The 24837-nt window shown below is 40.4% G+C and overlaps 1 protein-coding gene across 4 annotated transcripts in view; it reads right to left on the reverse strand.

Moving 5' to 3' along the window:
* Window positions 1-18805: 18805 nt before the first annotated feature.
* HECW2 (HECT, C2 and WW domain containing E3 ubiquitin protein ligase 2) overlaps window positions 18806-24837 on the reverse strand; it is a 547978-nt gene continuing 541946 nt past the window's right edge. For all 4 annotated transcript variants that reach the window (XM_075829943.1, XM_075829941.1, XM_075829942.1 and 1 more), the window contains one exon: window positions 18806-21879. In XM_075829943.1, coding sequence (XP_075686058.1) covers window positions 21768-21879 — 112 coding nt within the window. In that variant the 3' untranslated portion in view covers window positions 18806-21767. The remainder of the gene's footprint in view (window positions 21880-24837) is intronic.

Genomic DNA, 24837 nt, shown 5'->3' on the forward strand with positions numbered 1-24837 from the left:
TCCGGCTGGTTCTCATAGGCTGCCATGCATGGCAGACCCGGGGGCCATTGTATGGCCCCCGGTTCTGCCTTATAACCGACTGCAGCACCCACAATCGGTCCCCGGGAAAGTTTGTTGTAGCAACAAACTTTCCAGTTTGTTGTAGTAACAAACTTTCCAGTTCGTTGCTACAACAAGCATTCCCTGCGATCACATGACTGGGACCTGAACCAATTAGGTCCCGGTCACGTCTCCGGGACCAGAGGCAGGGGTTAACAGCGCGATCCGGGTGTCAGCGCTACTCTGAGACACCCGGATTGCGCTTTTAACACCCACCGTGAATTCACGTCGGCACTGCACAGAGCCCAGCAAATGCCGACGTGAATATACAGTGGGCAGTCGGGAAGCGGTTAAACAAAAAATTTAGATCATCGCAGTGGCCCACCGAATCTACAACGTAGTCCAATAGGTCCAGCGGAACCTACAAAAAAAATAAAGCTAGGCCTCAAGCACACTTCAGTGAAATGCTTTTTTAATTTTTTTTGCAGTTTTTTGTGTGCTTTTTGCATGTTTTTGGGCGCGTAGTTAGGACTCCCACTGACTCTGGGAACATTTGGCGCATTTTATGCACCAAAGAATTGATCCAACACTTCTTTTTTACGCAACACGTTTTTTTTTAAAACGCTTGCTTTCCCATTAATGTAAAGGAGAAGCTTAATCAAGCGTTTGATGCTTTTTTCACATTTTTTTACGCATTTTGTGTACCCTTTTTGGTGCATAATTAGGACTTCCATTGACTATGTAAAAAAAGTGTCCCACATTTACAGCAGATGTGAGTCAGCTTGTTTTCTCTTGTTCACCTTGCTGTAATTCTGGGAAGTGCTCCCTCTGGTGGCCAACATAGGAAAACATGTTAAATTATTATTTAATTTTTAATACTTCCCACCATGTGGAAGAAAAAAAAATGCCGCAAAAAACGTAAAAAATATAATAAAAATAAGTAACTTACTTAAAAAAATAAAATTAATTTGCGACACATTCCCTTTAGGGTATGTGCACACACACTAATTACGTCCGTAATTGACGGACGTATTTTGGCCGCAAGTAGTGGACCGAACTCAGTGCAGGGAGCCGGGCTCCTAGCATCATACTTATGTACGACGCTAGGAGTCCCTGCCTCTCCGTGGAACTACTGTCCCGTACTGAAAACATGATTACAGTACGGGACAGTTGTCCTGCAGAGAGGCAGGGACTCCTAGCATCGTACATAAGTATGATGCTAGGAGCCCGGCTCCTTGCACTGTGTTCGGTCCGGGACTTGCGGCCGAAATACGTCCGTCAATTCCGGACGTAATTAGTGTGTGTGCACATACCCTAAGGTGATTCAGCAGAGTGAATAATGCATGGGAGCTGTACATGGGCGAGTGAAGGAGAGAGGGACTTATGTGGACAGAATTTACTAAGGGGTGAAATGGGTGGGAGGCTTGTAAACCAACAACAGCTACAATGATGAGTGAGGCAGCAAATATGTTGCGATGGTTTGGTCGTAGGAAACAGAGAAAAATTCTAAAGTATTAATTAGAATGTATGCAAGTTTGTTTAGTCCACACAGCTTACCTGTCATTTACCCTGTCTAACTGCCATGTATAACTGGCAGGACACTTTCCCAATATGACACTTAGGCCTGATTTACACGAGCGTGTGCGTTTTGCCCACGCAAAAAAACGCGGCGTTTTGCGTGCGCAAAAGGCACTTAACAGCTGCGTGTGTCATCAGTGTATGATGCGCGGCTGCAAGATTTTCTCGCAGCCGCCATAATTTTGACACTCCGTTTGGATGTTTGTAAACAGAAAAGCACGTGGTGCTTTTCTGTTTACATTCAGATTTTGACAGCTGTTGCGCGAACCACGCAGTTCGCACGGAAGTGCTTCCGTGCGACCTGCGTGGTTTTCACGCACCCATTGACTTCAATGGGTGCGTGATGCGCGAAAAACGCTGAAATATAGAACATGTCGTGAGTTTTACGCAGCGCACTCACGCTTTGCAAAACTCACTGACTGTCTGCACTGTCCCATAGCCTAATATAGGTGCGTATGACAGGCTTGAAAAGCACGCGCGTATATTACGCTCGTGTAAATGATGCCTTAGACAGAGATGACTTCTGCACGAGTGCCTTCCACTTATGCTACATCTAAATTTATAGGGGAGTAGATGCTCAGATCTAGGCCTAATTAAGCTCGTTCAGCTGTTAATCAAATAAACTAGACATATGAGGTGAAAAAGCTATGCAGAGATAAACAAACAAACTAGCTGGTCTGGATGATCATAAAAGTTAATGACGATCAAATAGTTTGTTAAAGTTTCTGAGATAACAGACTATATAGGAAAACAGGAAAGCAGAGTTATATACCATAAAATAAATCTTTCAGCGTTTGAAATGACGTTCAGCACAGAGATTGGTTAATACTGGACTTGTATACCCCGAACCTAGATGTGTCCCTATCCCTCATTCCCTTATTCTTACTTGCTTTGGCAATGCTAATGTGTATTTGGTCCTGCCAATAAAGCTTATTTGAATTTGAATTAGATGATAGATAGATAGATAGATAGATAGATAGATAGATAGATAGATAGATAAAAGATAGATTCTCTCACCTGATAGGTTACCTCCCAGTAGAAGAATGATAACTACAACTCCCTCCATATCACCTTTGAGAAGTGTATTACAGGTTGTAGCAGAAGAGAGCGTCACGTTGTAGAGTGTGGGGGATGGTTGTGATGTGTGCGCCTCTTCATCTTCTGTTATAAATGTGGAACTTTTAGAGCGTTGTAAGCCCATCATACAAGGCAGTGCAGGATTAGGCTCAGATTGGTCCGTTCTCTTTACTGGACCGGTGATATTCAGAAACGCCACGATTGGGTCCAACAAATATCTCCACAATCGAGAGGCACATTGACTTTAACGTTCCAGCAGATAACGGCGGTGATTTCCGGCAGTTGTGGCACATCAGTTCGGTTGGCGGACAGAGCTATGAAAACCTTAGATACTGATTTATTTATGTTCTGCCTGTAGATTTTTCTCATTTTAGCACTGCAGCTTGTACGTATCCACTACACATAGAAGCTGCAGGACGCCGCTGTAGAATCTATCATTGAGCTGGACTGACGGCTCGGCTCCTGGGTGTCTTTGACTCCACGTCTCACCTTAATACCGATCACATCTGCTTTGTACTCAGTCTGGGCAAGGCCTAACTAGAAGTTGAGCCTTAGCACCTATGAAATTTTGTTTGGAAGTGTCCCCAAGACAGGCTTGTACTTCCCTCTGATGTTACAGGCACTTCATGGGGACCTTACCCAGTATGTCAGGGCCTTACAGAAGTATTTACAACAAGTGCATAAATGTGTAATTTCTTCCATTCCAGACACTAACTCCACAGACGGTACACACAATACAACTCAGAGATTGGGTCGTCATCAAAAGACACTTGTGGAAAAGCATCGAGCCAAGGTTTATCGGGACATACTGTGTCCAGCTGACCACTTTAGCAAAGCTCGAGGGAAAACCGACACTGCTCCAGGCGCAGGAGCCTGGGCTGTCTTCCTCCTCTGCCTGATGACATCCCGTGCCTCAACCCTACATGAATATTTGAAAAATGAATGGGACAATAAGTGGACAAATGTTAGTGTCCCTCTTCCAATAGTGAGGCATGTTTTTGACCATTGGCAGGTGACCAATATTACCAAAAGAGCGAACCCAAGGATGATGAACTACAGGCAAGGATCCCAGGAAATTGGAAAATAGTCAATAGCACGTAAGTTAAGGGATACTAATAGTTGTATATGAAAATTAGCTACTGTTTGGGCCTGTATGTTTTTTTACTTTAACACTTGTAGGTTTAGTAGTTAAGAATGCAAATAATATAGAAAAGCTTGCTGAATTGTTTGGTAATATATTGGAATTTATGTTTGACGGTTTGAATATATATAGTACTGTTAATCCTAGTAACCAGCCAGCATATTATAGTTTTTAGACCATCTTACTGCTTCACAAGGTGGAATGTAATAGGTCCCACGTGTTGTCATTATATAGACACAAAAGATAACATGCAGGTAAAAGCAGAGATTCAAATAGTAGACAAAATGAGAAGGAAGTGGCTCCAGGAACACCACGAGAAAGAGGATTCGCGGTGGGGGGGGGGGGGGCACTTTCTCATTTATGAACACAGCTAACTGTTTTAGTGGGATAGGTGGATGGATATCTGGACTACTACATGTCGCCTCCCAGCTACTTATAGTCTTATTGCTGCTATATCTCGCCTTCAAATTAGCTGTATCGGCCATAAGTAAATTGCCTTCATGTATGTCTAAAGTGGCAAAAAACTCTTACCCACAGGCCAGATCTCCTGACCTATGAATTTATACACATGGGACAAAACAGTACTGAATGAGACTCCGTACAAATGGGATAGGTGACCAAGTCAGGAATGGAGTGAAGATGGTTGGTGAAGCCTCCCTGCACCAGCTAGGAATAAGACCCTGGCTGGGGCAGAAGTACTTCTGTGAGGCAATCAGATCTGCTGTTTGCCGAAGAGTTAGGCTTCGTTCACATCTTCGCCAGGGCTCGGTTCCGACGTTCTGTCTGAGCTTTCCGTCGGAACAGAGCCCTGACTGACACAAACAGAAACCATAAGTTTCCATTTCCATCACCATTGATTTCAATGGTGACGGTGCCAATGGTTTCCGTTTGTGTCAGTTGTGCAAGGGTACCATCGTTTTAACAGAATACCGTAGTCGACTACGGTATTCATTCCGTCAAAATGACGGAACCCTTAAATATGAGAGTTAAAGATTGTTTTTGTGTACATGGTCTGTAAAACCCCCAGGAGAATTTAAAGTTCAGTAACTTGTTTTTTTCCAAATGTTGGGGCTCAGCGCATGTTAAACAGGCTCCCTCTTTGTTCAACTAACATGTATGTACCTTCCATAAGTGATCTTAAACCTAATTGGTTAAGCTACCTCTGCAATGAGGCTATACTTGTAATCATGTGTGTTTTCTACTGGCTTTTGTATGTTATCTCTTTTTGGCATCTTGTCCTGTATAAATAAACTGTACAGGGCATCATTCTACAGAGATTGCCACAGTGTGATACTGATGAACTTCCGTGTCTGTGTCTTCTTTCCGATGCATCCTTATCTGATTTGGACTCCAAGGATTCTTAGAGTACCTTTAGCTCTCCCAAACCCAGGCTACCCTGACAGTGATGTCATGCAGGCTGTCCTCTTATTTTTCCTGTCTGTCTGCTGGAGAGTGAGGTTCCTGCAGGTCTTTCCCCTTGTCTGCTGGTCTGGCAGAACTTGCCAGCCTGGATACCTCCCCTGCAGCCATTCATTTTGCAGAGTGGGACCATGCTACATGCGCACTGGTGCCATTTTGGATTCTGGTACCGCCAGCTGCAGCCGCCTCCCGGTTCTTTCTAGTGGCACCTCCAGCCATTATGTCGCTCCCCAACAGCTCCAGAGGGTAAGAGCTACCGTAGGGCACAGTTGAGAGGGGTTTGGAGCAGTTTGAATCACCCAAAGTTTGTGTGTTGCAGGTTTTTTTAGTGGGAGCGGATTTCATCTCTCACATGCCTTTCCAGGCCACACCCTGACCAATGAGTTTAATGGGGATTTGAGAACATTAGAATACTGACCACTAAAGCAATGAAAAAGTCATCCTATCATCTTTGCAACCAATGGTTCAGGTGTGTGTGTATACACTGTCTTAGGGCAGGTTCACACCTGCAAACCAAAATTATATATAATTTTGGTTTTCTGATATACTATGTCATACCTGATGGTTTGACTTATGCTTTAAGTACAATTTTTGTTGACAGGTTCACACCTGCGTTGCTCTTTCTGTTGTTCTGCTGAATCAGAGTAGCAGAAAAATGAAAATACTGGAAGCGCCGCCACCATCGGCGCCTGACGGAACCCATTGACTTTATGCTGCGCTATTGTTTGCAGTATTTTAGGCCAAATCTGTGACAGAGGCCTCTAACGGAGCCTCCAGCACATCTGTGAACAGGCCCTAATTTCCATTAAACAAAGGAAAAACTAAATATTACAGAGAAAAAAGCAGATAAAAAACTTTATTATTGAAGGTGCTAAATAATACATACAAGCACGTCTACTGTAATAAATGAAAATTTGTTCTTAAATGCTCATCAACATTTAAAATATATCATTGTAAATTGTACAGTAGCGTATAAAAATAACCAAATGTATTTTCTTTTGTATGGCAATGCATTTAGTTGTCAAGACCTATGTCATGATAGTTAAACGATCACAGATGAAATCCTCAGGTCTAATCCTCAGTCATCTGCCTTTCACATCCAGTTTTATAAAATTTTGGAAATTATGCTGCTTTAGTGCTTAGCTGGTGAATTACTGTTCTTTGCATGGAAAATGTTTATGAAGTTTAGATGATATGCAAAATGAAGTCATACAAAAACGTGTTCCATGCTAAATATTACAGCGCCTGACCTAACATAAATGATAGTCCTAGTTCAATAGATCCATAGGTCTTAGCTAAATAAGTCCTCGGATTGACCATAGATGTAGGATAACTGCCAGCCCGCAGTTATCCGTCCTCATTCCAACATTAACATGCACATTTGGTCGAACGTGAATGTTATTTCAATAGACTAAGGGTCCTTTTACACTGGCCAATTATCGGGCAAAGAAGCATTCACAGAACGCTCGTTCCCGATAATTGCCATGGTTAAACAGGGCAATGATCAGCCGATGAACAAGCAAACACTCGAATCGGCTGATTGTATCGTTTTAAATTTCGAAAAAAATATTGTTGTCATCAGCACAGCTCTAAACAGGGAGCTGTTCTGCCGACATGATAATAATGTATGGGGCGGGCGGAGTAACAAGCGCTTCAGGCCGTGTAAGACCACTAAGGGTATGTTCACACGCTGAGTCAAAAACGTCTGAAAATGCAGGGCTGTTTTCAAGGGAAAACAGCTCCTTATTTTCAGACGTTTTTTAAGCCACTCGCGATTTTCGCTGTTTTTTTAGCTGTTTTCAATAGTCTATGAAAAACGGCTCCAAAAATGTCCCAAGAAGTGACCTGCACTTCTTTTTCGCGGCCGTTTTTTTACGGCCCGTCGGAACAGAACGCCGTTTTTCCCATTGCAATCAATGGGCAGATGTTTGGAGGCTCTCTGCTTCTGATCTTTCGGCCGTTTACGGCCCGAAAAACGGCCGAAAATAGCCCGTGTGAACATACCCTTAGAGATAATCTGCTGCCAGACACCTCTGGTGATGCTTATCTCGGAGAGAAATAAAAGGACTAGAATGGAAAACTCCACCCTGTTGGATTCTTGTTCTTTCCCCATGGCAGCACTCTTCTTGTTGGCAAATCCTGTCACAGACAGCAGGATCTACTAAAAAAAATGTCGTTAGTAATTTTATGTTTACAGTAGCAGACCTTCTGGCCACCAGAAAATGATAATCATTTACATACAATGTACTAAGCCTATGTATACATTTCAGAATAAAATGCTGATATCAAGTCAGTTACTTATAAAACATCAGTAATTATACATTACAATGAGATATGTGAACCTAAGATGCTTTTCACACTTTCAGAGAATGAAATGCCTCTTAAACCTGCTTAAAGGGACACTTCCGTCACAAAGGGGTATTTTTTTTTAAAACTCAATATTCATGAAAAACATTTTTTTTTTAGAATTCTTGGCTGTTTTTTTTTTTACATTTCGGCAATGGTAGGGCAGAGTAACCTCAATTTACAACCTGCTGCACAGGGAAGAGTTTATCTGCAAGGTAATCTCATTATAGTAGTAGGTGGAGGATTGGAATAGACAGGGGCAACAACAAGACTAAAAAATGAAATAGATAAAGCATAGAATAAGCAAAATGGGATTAAGGGAGTGAAAACAAGACAAATCTTCCAGTAGATAGACGTAGCTGTCGTATAACATCATAGCTTGTATTATTTAAATATTTTTTTTTGTTATAGAGTTTTTTTTTTCCATTTGAGTGACTATATACTGTACCAATATATTAATATAAACATAGCATCATTGCCATGTTATGCTAAAGAGATTATGCAATGCAGGATTAATTTTAATTTTAGTGGCACCCTTTTGGGGTATATATAATGTATTGAAAAACCTATTAATTTTTTAGGTGGAAATGGTAAATAAAATAGCAATGCCGCAATTGTTTTTTGGGTTATGATTTTATGGCATTTACGGTATAAATGACATGTCAAATTTATTCTGCAAGTAAGTATGACTATGGCAGTGATAACGAATTTATATCGTTCTTTTTATGTTTTATTGCTACACAATAAACCTTTTTTTTAAAAAGATCACTTGTTTTTGTGTTGTCACATTAGAATTTTTGCAATCAAATAATGGGCGAGGTGTAGTCTTCATTAGTACCGTTTTGGAGTACATAGGACTTATTGATTAACTTTAAACTCTGTTTTTTTGGAAGAGAGGTTGATGAAAAATTGCTATTTTGTCGTTTTCTTTTTTTACAGTGCTTATTGTGCGGGATAACGTATTTGTTTTCTATGAAGAATCAATACTAATTATGTGTACTTTTGGGGGTTTTTCACATGGCCGTGTTTGGTCCGTGAAATACGACCGTATGTCGGCCACATTTCCCAAACACACTTCAGGGAGCCAGTTATGTATGATGCTAGGTGTCCCTGCCACCTCGCGGGAATACTGTCCCATACTAAGTATGGAAGTTCCATGGGGAGGCAGTGACTCAGCATCATGGATGACTATTATGCTATGAGTACAGATCCCTGAACTGGGCTCGGTCCGGGAAATGTGGCCGACATACCGTTCTTATCTCACGGACTGAACACGGCCGTGAAAAAAACCTTTGAAAAAAAAAAAGATGCTTGAAGTGCAACTACCTGCCACTGGTGAAGTAATTCCCTTTTAACAGAAGAACAATGCTTTTATCCCCAATCCTCACCATCACAAGACTGTACAGAAGAATTATTTTTTTTGATCCTGCAGTGATCCTTGCTTCACCAGTGGAAGATAATTGCACTTCAAGGATTTTTTAAACCCCCAGGCTTGGATTCAATTCAAGTGGTACATTATATTCTGTGCTACTAAGGTTGGAGTCTGATGTCTACCTTGGGCAAAAGTTGCATCACCACAGTGAGAGGCCACCCTCTTCAAACTCAGTTCTCTTCCTAGTGACTGTGCAGAACCAGAGGACTCCTGGTCCTCCTACTGTACATTGATTCTTCCAATTATTCTTCTCCAGCCCCGCAAAAAAATTAACACAGCCCCCAGAACGGCGCCCACGTCGGGCCACGTTAACAACAGTGTTGTGTCAGTCAAGAGACAGTGAGGAGAGTAGTGACGTCAGACAGGTGACAGAAGCCTTCGAGGTGGCTGCGTGTTGCACTTCGCACTGGGGCAAGGATGGATATTTAGTCAGTGACCAATCGCAGCAGACCCAACACTACATTCAGAATGAAAACAGGATGCGGGAGGCTGCTTTCTGCTAATCCGAGCACTTATCACCAATTGTCCAGGGGGCATCGCTTTCAGAAAGCCTCCTTTGTACAGCTGTACAGTATATTGCTGTTGGTATACATCTAGTCCCGCCACTACCACTATGAACCTCCGGACAGCTTTTTTAAGTGTGACAAATTCGGAAGTGATCCTTCTAACTACCTCGCTGATCGTGGCACTTTTAGGGCTGGCAGGGCATATGTGGCCTGGCCAGTATAAATAGTAGAGGTGTGGTGCTCCAATTGAGTCACATCTTTTACTCCTCTCTAGCCTAACTGCTGCTCGACCAGAGAGTGTTAAAGAAAAGGTGTCACAAGATTTTTTTTATTTATTTGATGTGTTTTATGTTATGGGCCTATATTTTTTTTATTATTTTAATGTGCTCCCTAATGTAACTTTATTTATGTGTGTTTTTACTTTTGTGGGGGCAGCCATCTTTATTAGAAACTGTGTATGTGTCGCTTCACAACACATACAAAGGTGCTGTACTGCATATCCAGAGCATAGGAGACTAGGGACAGGAGCCGACCCCATCTCCTATACTGGTGCCCTTCTTACTGTGAACTGACCCACGATTAAACAGGGAAGAGGCGCCATTTCATTACAGAGCAGCAGCCCCTGCAATCATTGCAAGAGAGCCTCTAATTCAAATGAATTGCCGGGCTCCGCCTGCTGTGAATGCAGGACCGCCTGGAAATTTATATTTTGAAGGAACAGCAGCACTAATACGCCGCTGCACCCTTCAGTCCAGCTCCTACTGTGAATCCCTGTGTAGCAATCAGCAGTTTTGAAGGAACAGCGGCGCTCGCTCGTATGCCACTGCTTTTTCATTCCTTGCTCCTACTGTGAATCACCCTCTAGCATGGTTCACAGTATTACAGCCTTCTCCCATTCACTTGAATGGAATGAAGGAGCGGCAGCATACGAGCGCCGCTGATCCTTCAAAACAGCTGATTGGTGTAGTGCCCAGTGTCTTGTTGTGCTAACACTACCCAGAGAGAATAAGTTAAAGACACAAAACAAGAATTCGTTTACATTGAAATAATTTTAAAAAGCAGTCACATATTGCTTGTTGATATGTGATAAAAAAAAAACCTTGACCGAAGTGTCCATTTAATGAAGTGGACAGTAGGGTGAAATATTAAAAAGTCCTTAAGTTTTCCCTTTATCCCTTTATCCTATAGATTTATAAAATAATAGATTTATAAAATAATAGTAAATATGCAAAAAAATTTTATTTATTCCAAAATATATCCAGTAAATAATGATAAGAACAGAATGTGTATGTCATGAGAGGCCTATGACCTCCCGTCTCATTTGTAAAGCAAAAAAAAAAAATGAACTTGTGCATAACAATAAAAATGAACTTTCACAATACGTCCGTCTTTCACCATGGAGCAGGCAGGCACATGTATCGATTTTCCACATGTACAGTGTGTGGGGGGGGGGGGGATGAGCAGTCCTTGGTCATGACAGGCATCTGTTTTTATTGCTGCTAGCATGTATACTGCCCTGATATAGGCTTAATAAAAAAAAAACAAAAAAAACGACCTTGTTGTCTGAAGCAACGCATCAGTGTAACTTACATTTTTCACAGCAGTTTTATGTACATATGGTAATGCTTAATCACTGTATAAATGAAAATTTAAAGAGGATCTCTCACCAGGTCATATAAGTTGAACTGGTTTACTGACCTGACTAGCTCTGTCCCCCTGATTCCAAAGCTCGTTTTTTTTCCTGTCCCCCCCCCCCCCCCCCCCCGAGGGATATGGCCTCACCATTTTCAAGATTTTTGTCATTGAATGAGAACACTCTTGTTTGCATTTACAGGCTGCAAACTTGTACAGGCCTAGTCCTGCTCTGAGATGAGAAGTTGATACAACTGTATCCTGGCTAGGCAATGCATCAGCAGTAGCTTCTCACATCTCTCTAGCTTGAGTTTGCTACAATTACGGTGTATGTACAATCACGGTAGTTTAGAAAAAAAAATATTTATTTCGGTAGAACTTAAAAATAAACAAACACGGTATAAAATGTGGTGCAACGCGTTTCAACCCCATACTGGGGTCTTCTTGAGGCATATAATTGCGTCTAAAAATTTCTCACTTAAATACTTCATCAGTTTGGGATAACGCCCAGTTCCGATCTGAGAGGTAAAAGTTCAATGTGGGTGTGTTTTCAAAGCTTCCGTTTGTGTTATCATAGCTTTGTTTTATTTTATTTATTTACAAAAGTGTGTCTAAAAGAGATAAAAGGGAAAATGTTAAATTTGTATATGTTAATTTAAAAAAAAAAACATAAGTGTTATACATAAAAAAAAGAGTGTGGGTTTTCCTACCGTATCTTTATTGCTTCATTTTGTACTACTATTTGTTTACATTTATTTTTCCCACGCTTACGTCATCATCATTCTCATTTCCCACGCCTCTGATTGGCCGTCATACTGATCCTTTCTCTCATTTGTTATTTCTCTACTAACCTTCTTAATTGCATGTTTCCTGTTGGTATTACAAGTTAACATGATTTTTTTCCCCCGAGCGTAATTAACTCTTATGTCTCCTTAGTGCCTTCTAACGGTGGATTACAACTTAATTCCTGACTGAATACTGGGTGTTCTTAATGGCTTCGGCTACTTCGATCACCTCAAGACCGATAGTGATCGAACAATACAGGTAAGTATTTATATTCACTATTGTTAGACTGTTTCTATGTTTTAGTTTTGCCCGTTAGGACTGAGAGTATTGATTTTAACCCATTTTAAACCTTAATGACCAAGCTATTTTTTGCGTTTTTCCATCGTCGCATTCCAAGAGCTATAACTTTTTTATTTTTGCGTCGACATAGAAAGGTCTTGTTTTTTGCAGGACAAGTTGTATTTTTTAAGAGCACCGTTTTGGGGTACATATAATTTATTAATTAACTTTTATTAACTTTTTTTGGGGGGGTAATGGAAAACCCCCCATAAAGTTTGCCACTCTTTTTTGCATCTTAGATTTACGCCGTTCACTGTGTGGTATAAATAACATAATAACTTTATTCAGTGGGTCATTATGATTGTGGGGATAGTAAAAACACATTTTTTTTCAAAATTATTTATTTTTGTGTAGCCATGTTATAAGAGCCATAATGGTTTAATTTTTATGCCGATCCAGCTGTATGAGGACTTGTTTTTTGCGGGACTACTTCTAGTTTTTATTGGTACCATTTTGGAGTACATGCGACTTTTTGATCACTCTTTATCAAATTTTTTTGAAGGCAGGATGAACAGAAAACAGCAATTCTGGCATTGTTTTTTATTTTATTTTTTACGGCGTTCACCGTGCGGGTTAAATAACAATCACTTTATAGGGGGGGTCGTTATGGACGCGGAGATACCAAATATGTGTAATGTGTTTTTTTTGTTTTTTCATATTAAAGTATTTTATAAGGGAAAAAGTGGGTTTTTCATTTTTTTTAATTTGGGATTTTTATTTATTATTAACTTTAAAAAACTTTTTGTTAACTTTATTTTTAGGGGACTTTACTATGCAATCTTCTGATCGCTTTTAAAATACACTGCAATACTTCGGTACTGCAGTGTATTATTGCCTGTCAGTTTAAGGGTATGTTCACACGCAGTAGCAAAATACGTCTGAAATTATGGAGCTGTTTTCAGGCGAAAACAGCTCCTGAATTTCAGACGTCTTTGAAAGTACTCGCGTTTTTCGCGGCGTCTTTTACGGACGTTATTGGAGCTGTTTTTCAATGGAGTCAATGAAAAATGGCTCAAAAAACGTCCCAAGAAGTGACATGCACTTCTTTGATGCGGGCATCTTTTTAGGCGCCGTCTTTTGACAGCGACGCGTAAAATTACACCTCGTTGGAACAGAGCATCGTTAAACCCATTGAAAGCAATGGGCAGATGTTTGTAGATGTAATGGAGCCGTTTTTTCAGGCGTAATTTGAGGCGTAAAACGCCTGAATTACGCCTGAAAACAATGCGTGTGAACATACCCTAAAACTGACAGGCACCTGCTAGATCATGCCTCAGGCATGGCTTAGCAGGCATCCACCACAGGCAGACATGGGGGCCTTTGTTAGGCCCCCGGCTGCCATAGAAGCCATTGGCACCCTGCGATTGCAATTGCAGGGTGCCGATGGGGTGAGAGAGGGAGCACCCTCCCTCCAAAATCACTTGGATGCGGCACTCGGTATTGAGCGCCGCATCCCAGGAGTTAAACGGGTGAGATCGATGTTGAAATCAATCCTGCCTGTTAGTGCAGGTGTCCGGCTGTCTTTATACAGCCCGACACCCACTTTAGCCAGCACAGGACACCCGTGCCGGGCTTATGTCAGAGCACTGTGAAAAGGCTTCACTCTGGCATAAGTACCCTTAACGGCTGCCGTGAAAAGGCGTATTGGCGGTCGTTAAGGCGTTAAATATCCAATATGATTCCTGTTGGTTATTTGCACTATAGGCGACATTTTTAGATGTGTGAAATCTGATTTATGATGTTGTAGCAAATTTCTCGATAAGCTGTGTTTTAAATACCTGTTTTTGGCATTAAATGTATGACCATTTAATATGCATCTGAGAGTTTGCGCGGTCCTCCCTATATTTTGGATTCCACATTGGCATTCAATCATATAGATTACAAAAGCTGACCTGATATTCATGAAAGATTTAATCATGAATATTTTGTAAGTGGTATTTGATATCACACTTTTCTTTCCATGATTAACCCCTTAGTGTCTAAGCCTGTTTTGGCCTTGTGGACACAGCCGATTTTTGCAAATCTGACATGTGTTACTTTATGTGGTAATAACTCCAGAATGCTTTTGCCTATCCAAGCGATTCTGAGACTGTTTTCTCGTGACATGTTGTACTTTATGATACTGAAAAAAATTTTGTCGTTAAATTCAATATTTATTTGTAAAAAACACCAAAATTTAGAGAAAATTTTCAAAAATCTGCATTTTTCTAAATTGTAATGTATCTGCTTGTAAAACAGATAGTAATACCACACAAAATAGTTACTAGTTAACACTTCCTATATGTCTACTTTATGTTTGCATCGTTTTTTGAACGTCCTTTTAATTTTCTAGGACGTTACAAGGCTTAGAACTTTAGCTAGAATTTCTCAAATTTTCAAGAAAATTTCAAAAGGCTATTTTTTCAGGGACCAGTTCAGTTCTGAAGTGGCTTTGAGGGTCTTATATATTAGAAAGTCCCCATAAATCACCGCATTTTAAAAACTGCACACCTCAAAGTATTCAAAATAGCATTCAGAAAGTATTTTAACCCTTTAGGCATTTCACAGGAAATAAAGCAAAGTAGAGGTGAAATTTACAAATTTCCATTTTTTTTAATGAAATTCATTTGTAATACATTTTTTCTGTAACACAGAAGGTTTTACGAGAGAAACGCAAATCAATACTTATTGCCCAGATTCTGCAGTTTTTAGAAATATCCCACATGTGGCCCTAGTGCGGTAATGGACTGAAACACAGGCCTCCGAAGCAAAGGAGCACCTGGTGGATTTTGGGGCCTCTATTTTATTAGAATATATTTTAGGCACCATGTCAGGTTTGAAGAGGTCTTGTGGTGCCAAAACCGTGGAAAACTCCCAAAAGTGACCCCATTTTGGAAACTACACCCCTCAAGGAATTTTTCAAGAGGTATAGTCAGCATTTTTAGACCACAGATTTTTTGGTAAACTTATTGGAACTGGTCTGTGAAAATGAAAATCTACTTTTTTTCTGAAAAAACATGTTTTAGTTTTTACAAGGAATAAAGGAGAAAAAGCACCCCAACATTTGTAAAGCAATTTCTCCCGATTACGGCAATACCCCATATGTGGTAATAAACTGCTGTTTGGACCCATGGCACACCTCAGAAGGGAACGAGGGCCATTTGGATTTTGGAGCGCAGATTTTGCTGGAATGGTTTTCGGTGCCATGTCGTGTTTGCAAAGCCCTGGAGGGACCATAACAGTGGAAACTCCCCAAAAGTGACCCCATTTTGGAAACTACACCCCTCAAGGAATTTTTCTAGGGGTATAGTTAGCATTTTGACCCTACACGGTTTTTGCTGAATTTATGGGAATTATGCCGTGAAATTGAAAATCTAATTTTTTTTCTAATAAAATGTAGTTTTAGCTCAGATTTTTTCATTTTTACAATAGATAAAGGAGAAAAAACACCCCAATATTTGTAAAGCAAACTCTTCTGAGCACAGCAATACCCCATATGTGGTAATAAACTGCTGTTTGGACACATGGCGGAAGTAAGAAAGGATGGAGCGCCATTTGACTTTTGGAGCTGAAGTTTTGCTGGAATGGTTTGCGGCCCCATGTCAAATTTGCAAAGCCACTGAGGGGCCAAAATAGTGCAAACCCGGCAAGAGTGACCCCATTTGGGAAACTATACCCCTCGTGGAATTTATCTAGCGGTATAGTGAGCATTTTGACTACACATTTTTTTGCTGAATTATTGGAATTATGCAGTGTAAATGAAAATCTACATTCTTTCCACTAAAATGTTGAATTTTTTTCATTTTCACAAGGAATAAAGGAGAAAAAGCACCCCAACAATTGTAAACCAATTTCTCCCGAGTACGGTAATACCCCACATGTGGTCATAAACTGCTGCTTGGATACACCACAGGGCTCAGAATGGCAGGAGTGCTACTTGGCATGTAGTTTTTGGTTGATTGTTTTTTGGGTGCCATGTCGCATTTGCAGAGCCCCTGAGGTACCCGTACAGTAGAAACCCCTGAGATGTGACTCCATTTTGGAAACTATACCCCTCAGGGTAATCATCTAGGGGTGTACTGAACATTTTGATCCCACAGGTGTTTCATAGATTGTATTAGAATGAGGCAGTATGAAAATGAAAAATGTTTTTTTTTTCCCCAAAAGATATGTAGTTTTGCACCCAATTTTTTTTCCACAAGGGGTAATAGGAGAAAAAACAACAGATAATTTGTTACCCAATTTCTCCCGAGTACGGCAATACCCCATGTGTGGCCCTAAACTGCTGTTTGAGCACATGGCAGAGCTCAAAATGGAAGGAGTGCCATGTGGCTTTTAGAGCACAGATTTTGCTGGACTGGTGTACGGGCACCATGTCGCATTTGCAGAGCTCCCTTGGGTACCAGAGTAGAGTGTAAAACCCTGAGAAGTGACCCCATTTTGTAAACTCCACCCCTCAAGGCATTTATCATTTGCCTGGACATATGACAGGGCTTAGGAGTGAAAGGCGCATGTGAGACCTATTTTGGTGATTTTCGCAGCATTAGCCCACAATGGCAGGGCTCTGGGGTCAAATAGTAAAACAAACCCGCAAGTAGTGACCCCCATTTTGGAAACTGCACCCCTGAAGGCATTTTATTAACGGGTGTAGTGAGCATTTTGACCACACAGGGTTTTGTTTTTCTATAATAAATGAATGCTCAGTGGATGGTGCAAAGTGAAAATTGCAAATTTCCACAGGTATGTGCCATTTTAGTGCACAATATTTTGTGCCCAGTTCATGCCACTGAAGACAAATACCTCAAACTGTTAAGCGGGTTCTCCCGGGTATGGCGATGCCATATATGTGGACGTAAACTGCCCGTTGGACACGCTGCAGGGCTCAGAATGGAGGAAGGGCCATTTGGCTTTTGGAGCGCAGATTTTGCTTAGTGGTAGTTTTGTTTGGGGTTTTGCTGGTATTTCAGTTTATGATGTGGGGGCATATGTAATCTGTGCGCAGTACATCAGGGGCATAATAAGAGGGTATAATAATGGGGTAAATAAATAATTCATAGATATGTGGCCGGTGTCGCACTGATAAATGGTGACAGATCTTATCCGCTTTTGGAACACTCTGCACATTTTGCATCGCCATATTCTGAGAGCCAGAACTTTTTTTTTTTTCTCCACTGGAGCTGGGTGAGGGCTTATTTGTTGCGGGACAATCTGTAGATTTCATTGGTACCATTTTGGGGTACATGCAATTTTTTTGATCACTTTGTATTTAATTTTTTTTGGCAAGCAAGGTGACCAAAAACCTGCAATTCTGATGTTTGTTATAATTATATTTTTTACGGCGTTCGCCATGCGCTATCAATGACAATTTTACTTTATTCTGCGGGTCGGTACGATTACGGCGATACCAGATGTATATAGTTTCTCTTATGCTTTGCAGCGTCTGCACGATAAAATCACTTTTGTTTCAAATTTATTTTTTGTGTCACCATATTCTGAGAGCCATAACTTTTTTATTTTTCCGTCAAAAAAGCTGCGGGAGGGCTTGTTTTTTGCGAGACGGGCTTCAGTTTTTAATCGTATAATTTTGGGGTACATGCAACTTTTAGATCCCTTTTTTTATTCTGTTTTGCGAGGGGTAATGACTAACAAACAGCGATTCTGGAATAGTTTTTTATTAAAATTTTTACGGTGTTCACCGTACGGGTAAAATAGCGTGATATTTTTATAGTTTGGGTCGTTACTGACGGGGTGATACCACATATGTGTACTTTTTTATTTTTCCTAGAATAAAAGACTTATTATAGGAAAAAAGGCTGTTAGTGTTTTTTTTAAACTTTTTTTTTTCATGAAACTTATTTTTTTAAACATTTTTAACAACGTTTTTATTAACTTGTTTTACTTTTTTTTTTGTCCCACTAGGGAACTTGAAGGCATGAAGCCCTGATCGCTATTCTAATACACTGCACTACCTACATAGTGCAGTGTATTAGAGCTGTCAGCTATTCACTGACAGCAAGCCTATCTAAGGGGTTAATCGGCCGGATCGGAGCCTAGCTCCGGTCCTGGCCATTAGAGCACGATATCAGCTGTGACAAACAGCTGACATCCACGCCCGTGGCAACCATCGTGGTTGCTGACAGGCCACAAGACACTTCGATGCATCGATCGCGTTGATCGATGCATCGAAGGGGTTAATCGGCCGGATCGGAGCCTAGCTCCGGTTCTGGCCGTTGCAGAGGGGTACCGGACATCTGTTTACCGGCGGTGATAGCGCTGGCTCAAGCTGAGCCAGCGCCATCACATACACTACGTCATGGAGCTGTGATTGGTCAGTCTGCTTTGATCGCCGCTGTGAATGGTCCCCTGCCGTCTTACTGTGCCGGTCAACTGTCATAAACAGTGGACGGCACAGTTCTGTCACCTTGTCATTTGACAGGGTGACAGTTTTTAGCCAGGACGCACCGATACGCCCCTGTGCCTTAAAGCACTTCAATGCAGGACGTACCGGTGCGTCCTGGTGCGTTAAGGGGTTAATACTCAGGCAGCAGAGGCAGTTGTTTTTGCTAGATCTGTGTATACCAACTAGAAGAGGAAAAAAGCCTAGGGGTTATCCCTGGCGTTTTTTTAATTATTTTTTAATCTGCTAGAAGCAAGTATGTTTTTAATTGTTTTTCCTCTGCGGAATGTTATGCCAGGTCTATCTGGAGTTATTTTTTTCAATACTAGATCATTAAAAAGTATATTCCAGTGTTTATTAAGGGATTTTTTAATTGTATTGTTATCACAATTGTAGGTGGTTATAAAATTGATGGAGTATTTATTCTCTTAAGGTTTAGTGTCTTCCGATACATATTTATTTTTTCTATAAGGCAGATTTCTTGGGTAGTGGTCAGGTTATTTTGATTTTGTCACTTTTTATCAGATCTAAGGCCCCATACACACGACCGTAAAATCGCCCGTAATTATGGACCGTAATTACGGGCCCATTCATTTCTATGGCCAACGGACACCTTCCCGTATGTCTACTGGAGGGTGTCCGTGCTGTAGAAACCTGCAGAAAAAAATAGGACATGTCCTATTTTTTTATTTTACGAACCGTGCTCCTATACTTTATAATGGGAGCACGGCTCGTAAAAATGGCCGGCTGTCCACGGCCGTCCGTGCCGAAAATTACGGGCACGATCGTGTGCATGAGGCCTAAGGAATAATTATTTTCCTTGAATCTCTCCTTTGGAATCTTTGATTGGTTAATGTATGTTTCTGTAGTAGAGCAATTTTTTCTTATTCGTCTGTATTGACTATGAGGTATATTCTTGTTCAGATTTAACATTCTCCCTTTTATCTCTTTTAGACACACTGTTGTAAATAAATAAAATAAAACAAAGCTATGATAACAGAACCGGAAGCTTTGAAAACACACCCACATTGAACTTTTACCTCTCAGATCAGAACTGGGCGTTATCCCAAATTGATGACGTATTTAAGTGAGAAACTTTTAGACACAATTATATGCCAGATGAAGACCCCAGTACGGTGTCGAAATGCGTTGCACCCCATTGTATACAGTGTTTGTTTGTTTTTAAGTTCTACCGAAATAGATTTTTTTCTAAACTACCGTGTTTGGGCATACATCAGCAAAGGGAGCGCCCCACATAGAAGCTTTTTTCGATTACCTTTTCCTGCATTCGTTGGACGCTGGGAAGATCTCCTTTCCTAGGAAATATACACCCAGAGTCCGCTCCAGAAGCCAGCAAACTGAGCTGAGCTAGAGGCCTGTCACGACCAGATATGCCATAAAGTTGAATTTTGCCGACCGTCCAGCACAATCCAATCAGGTGAGCCTTCTTGTTTCACCAACGGTTATCTGCACCTATTTCCGAAATGATAATACCTTAGGGGAGCGCCGTATTGTCCCTTTTTGTCTCTACTAAGCATATATTGAAAATATTGTGGAATTGAAACATAATGAGATTTACACTAATGGAATTTATTAAGACTCGCGTTTCATACGCGTTTTAATATAAACAGCAAGAGTTTTTAAAATTATAGTGGATTTGTTGGGCCGCGAATGGCCATGCAGCTCCCACTAAGTCTCACCCACTTTTCTGAAAATTGCCGAAGACTTTGCAAAGATGCAAGAGTTTTTTAGCAAGTTTTTTCTACACCCAAAAAAATACTGTACAGTGCTTAGTAAATTACCCCCATTTTTTAAGTTGTTCAACTTTTCATTTACACAGTGATAAAGCAAAGCATTATCTACATTAAACCAGGAAACTTTTTTTATGAAATGAAAACTTAGCTCTCATTGGTTGCTTAGGGCAACAAAGTCAAATTTTCTCTTAGACTGTTTTGCTAAATAATTTGGTTTTATTCTGTACCTTAAGATCCAATTTAAGGCTTTCTATAGAGTTCACTACAATACTACTGTTCACAGCTTCTGGCTTCCTTATATAAGCTAGTCATCTCTATAGCCTCATGCACACGACCGTAGTTTGCGGCTCGGACGGCCGCGTTGTGTCACCCGCGGGCTGCCCGTAGATCACGGGCCGAGCACTTGGCCGTGTGCATTCATTTCAATGAGCCTGGACCGCAAAATGCGGCCGTAATAAGACATGTCCTATCTTTTTGCGGTCCAAGCTCCCGGGCAATGCACGGACTGTGGAAACCACGGTTGTGTGCATGGGCCCATAGAAATGAATGGGACCGCAATTCACCCGTAGATGCAGGTAAATTGCGGAAAAACATGTTCGTGTGCATGAGGCCTAATAATTTAAGAACAATTACAAATAATGGCCAGAACAATCAAGATAATAAAAGACATAAGCGACTGAACCACTTATGGATGCAATAAATAAATAAAATATTTTACAATACTTGTAATTACTTATTGTGCTGGCATATGAGTGCATAATTAAAAAATTGCATTAACATACATATGTGTAGAAAGCAATAACATCTATGTGAATTTGTCGGAGAACTATACATTGACATAGAGAATGTGCAGGCCTTTTTTGCATGTGTTAAATCAGGTAAATCTGATAACTTCACTAAAAGAGGTTGTAGATATAAACATGCATAGGTTTTGACACATATTAAGTTAGTCTGACTCTTAAAGACTGAGCTCGGCTAGTGTAACAAAAATTAGGATGCGTACCATGCAAGCACCTAAACAATACCTGTAGAAACTGGAATGCATTATATAAGTGTGTTATTTGTCTTGTCTTAGGTCACTGATTCCAGTGTGCGCTATTTTAGTAGTATTACTGATTTAGACTGTAATGACATTCATTTTGATGCCATTCTTCTTTACTGTAAAGTAGTGTTGGCCAATAACGTCTTTTTATTGTAAATATTCTTGACACATTCTTGATAGATCTGTATGTAATACACCTACAGTAAGTTCATGGATTTAAATGCAACCCATTTGAATAGTTCCTGGTTATAAAATAAGTGTCATTTTGATGTTTAGGGCAATTCTGCAACATCTTGATAACTACTCAAGGCCGAATGTACTCGTTTCCTCAACAGCTGTTAAAAGCTTCTCGTACAGCATAGAAAAAGAAGGATATGGGGGAAGATCAAGGCGATTAAAACACGTATGGGCTCTGTGAAAAGAAATAAAAAACAGACGATTATTACGGGTATACCTGTCAATCGAATTTAAAATGATTCCAGTAGCCAACAGCAGAATAGTAAATGCCGCTCTGTATTGTAAAGCCACTTTCACATGGCAGTATTTTTCTCAGTATTTTGTATCAGTATTTGTAAGCCAAAACCAGAAGTGGGTCCAAAACATGGATAAGGTGCAAATCTCTGCATTATACTTTTTCTGTTTATGTTTCACTCCAGGTCTTGGCTTCCAAGTACTAATGCAAAATACTGACCAAAATACTGTCGTGTGAAAGTGGCCTAAGGGTATATTTACACGCGGTAGATTTGTTGCAACAAATTCAGTAATTGAAAATCATTTCCATACAACTGAATAGGGTTATTTCTGCAGCACACACTTGGATTTCTGCAAGGCTCATTCAGATGAATTGGACAGTTGCAGAAGTATCTTTAAAGAGACTCTGTCGCCACATTATAAGTGCCCTATCTCCTATATAAGGAGATGGGCGCTGTAATGTAGGTGACAGTAATGCTTTTTATTTAAAAAAACGATCTTTTTTCACAACGTTAGGAGCGATTTTGGTTTATGCTAATGAGCTTTCTTAATGCCCAAGTGGGCGTACTTTTACTTTCGACCAAGTGGGCGTTGTACAGAGGAGTGCATGACGCTGACCAATCGGCATCATGCACTCCTCTCCATTCATTTACACTGCACTAGCGATATAGATATATCGCTATGTGCAGCCTCATACACAAGCCCTAACATTACTACAGTGTCCTGATAATGAATACACATGATCATCCAGCCTGGACGTCATGTGTACTCAGAATCCTGACACTTCTGACTCTTTTTTGTGAGATTCCATCAACGGATACGAAATCTCGCGAGATTACGGAGCTAAACGAGATTTGGTTTCACTTGCCGGAATCTCATAAAAAAAGATTCAGAAGTGTCAGGATTCTGAGTACACATGACGTCCAGGCTGGATGGTCATGTGTATTCATTATCAGGACACTGTAGTAATGTTAGGGCTTGTGTATGTGGCTGCACATAGTGATATAACTATATCGCTAGTGCAGTGTAAATGAATGGAGAGGAGTGCATGATGCCGATTGGTCAGCGTCATGCACTCCTCTGTACAACGCCCACTTGGTCGAAAGTAAAAGTACGCCCACTTGGGCATTAAGAAAGCTCATTAGAATAAAGCAAAATCGCTCCTAACGTTGTGAAAAAAGATCGTTTTTTTAAATAAAAAGCATTACTGTCACCTACATTACAGCGCCCATCTCCTTATATAGGAGATAGGGCACTTATAATGTGGTGACAGAGTCTCTTTAACAAATCTGCAGCATGTGAATATACCCTAATACAAGCTGTAACTCAGGATCAGTTCAAGTAAAGCGATGTACAGTATTTAAAAGTCAATTTAACTTTTTCTGCATATTATACATCAATGTAAACTGTAAAAAGGTGTTAAAGGTTGCCTCTGCTAAAGTATTGAAATGAACAGTATTGTTTTTGTATAGAATTTTTATAGTTTAAAAAAAATGAAAAAAAAAACAACAACAATGGCTTGGGATAAATGATGACGAGTTTACTAATTTTAGCTGATTTCAGCAAATAAGCTAATTTTTTTTATACACTTTCAATTTCCGATGGTTTTCAAGGTATCTGCTTGCAGTTATTCAATGGGAACCTTCATTATTTACTTCCAGAGTTTAAAAATCTGTCCTGGTCATATGCCGAACACCAAGTGGCTCTGCTACAAGACAAAGTGAGCAGCTCCATCCCATGAAAGAATACTTTGTAATAAGAGAAGAAATTCACTTGACAGATTTCTCCCTATTCATGCTAACAAGGGAAAAACTGTGAACCAGAGGCCAGAGGTTATGGCCAATCATCGGGCAAACGAGCGTTTGCAGAACTTGTTCCCGATCATTGCCCTGTGTAAACAGGGCAACAATCAGTCGATGAACGAGCTTGTTCATCGGCTGATTGTATCATTTATGCTGCAGAAAATATTATCCTTGTTGCCAGCACATCTCCCTGTGTATAGGGAGATGTGCTGCCAACACGATGGTAATGCAAAAAGGGCAAACGAGGGACGATCAACAAGCTGTCCCGTTGATCGCCGCTCGTTGTTACAGTCAAAATTGGCCAGTGTAAAGGGACCCTAAGGGAAGCTCTTGGTTCAAGAATAATCTGCACTCCCAGATACATAATGTGCACAACAAATTGTTTTCTTTTTAAACCGCCTCATTTACATATAGAAAAGTTTTTTTCAAAATACAGTTTACTCCTGCTTGTAAAGAACAGATCATCTCTCTCTGGCTTATGTCATGTGCCGGGACTTCTATATGTGCAGGGAATAGTGACCCATCCACGTCACACACTATTTTTATACATATATGTACATCCCTGCATAATTTTGTAGCATCTATCCAAGAAGACTATATACCTGCGTTTATAAGGACAGATGCTATGTTACTAATGAACCTCTTTAAGGCCATCTGTACATTACCAGCAGGTTGTAATAATTAGAAATCTAATATGATATTTACTGCAGGTAAATTTATCAATCCTATATATAAGAAGCCTGCAGCACGTAAAAACACATATTGTGAATGTGCACAAGTATCCTTAATTGCCTTACCAATGATTCAAATGTATGTGCCCCTTTGTCATGGAAGGACATAATTTTAGATATGTGTCTGTTTACCTAAAGGAGGTTTAAGCTGTACCAAGGTGTTGTCTGATTTCTGTATTCCTTTTTTTATTTTCATTTTTAAGACCTACTTTCTCTGACATGCCTGCTTATGAAGCTGCAAGTTCAGACCTCAGTCTGTGTTTACTTGCGAAGCATATCTCTCTCCCTTCCTTTTCTCAATACTTTAGCATGTTTTCCTGTGTCCCCTCCTTCCTCCCTCTCTCACACGGCTATCGCTGTGACAGA

This window comes from Rhinoderma darwinii, chromosome 6, assembly GCF_050947455.1.
Source record: "Rhinoderma darwinii isolate aRhiDar2 chromosome 6, aRhiDar2.hap1, whole genome shotgun sequence".
NCBI classification, from domain to species: domain Eukaryota; kingdom Metazoa; phylum Chordata; class Amphibia; order Anura; family Rhinodermatidae; genus Rhinoderma; species Rhinoderma darwinii.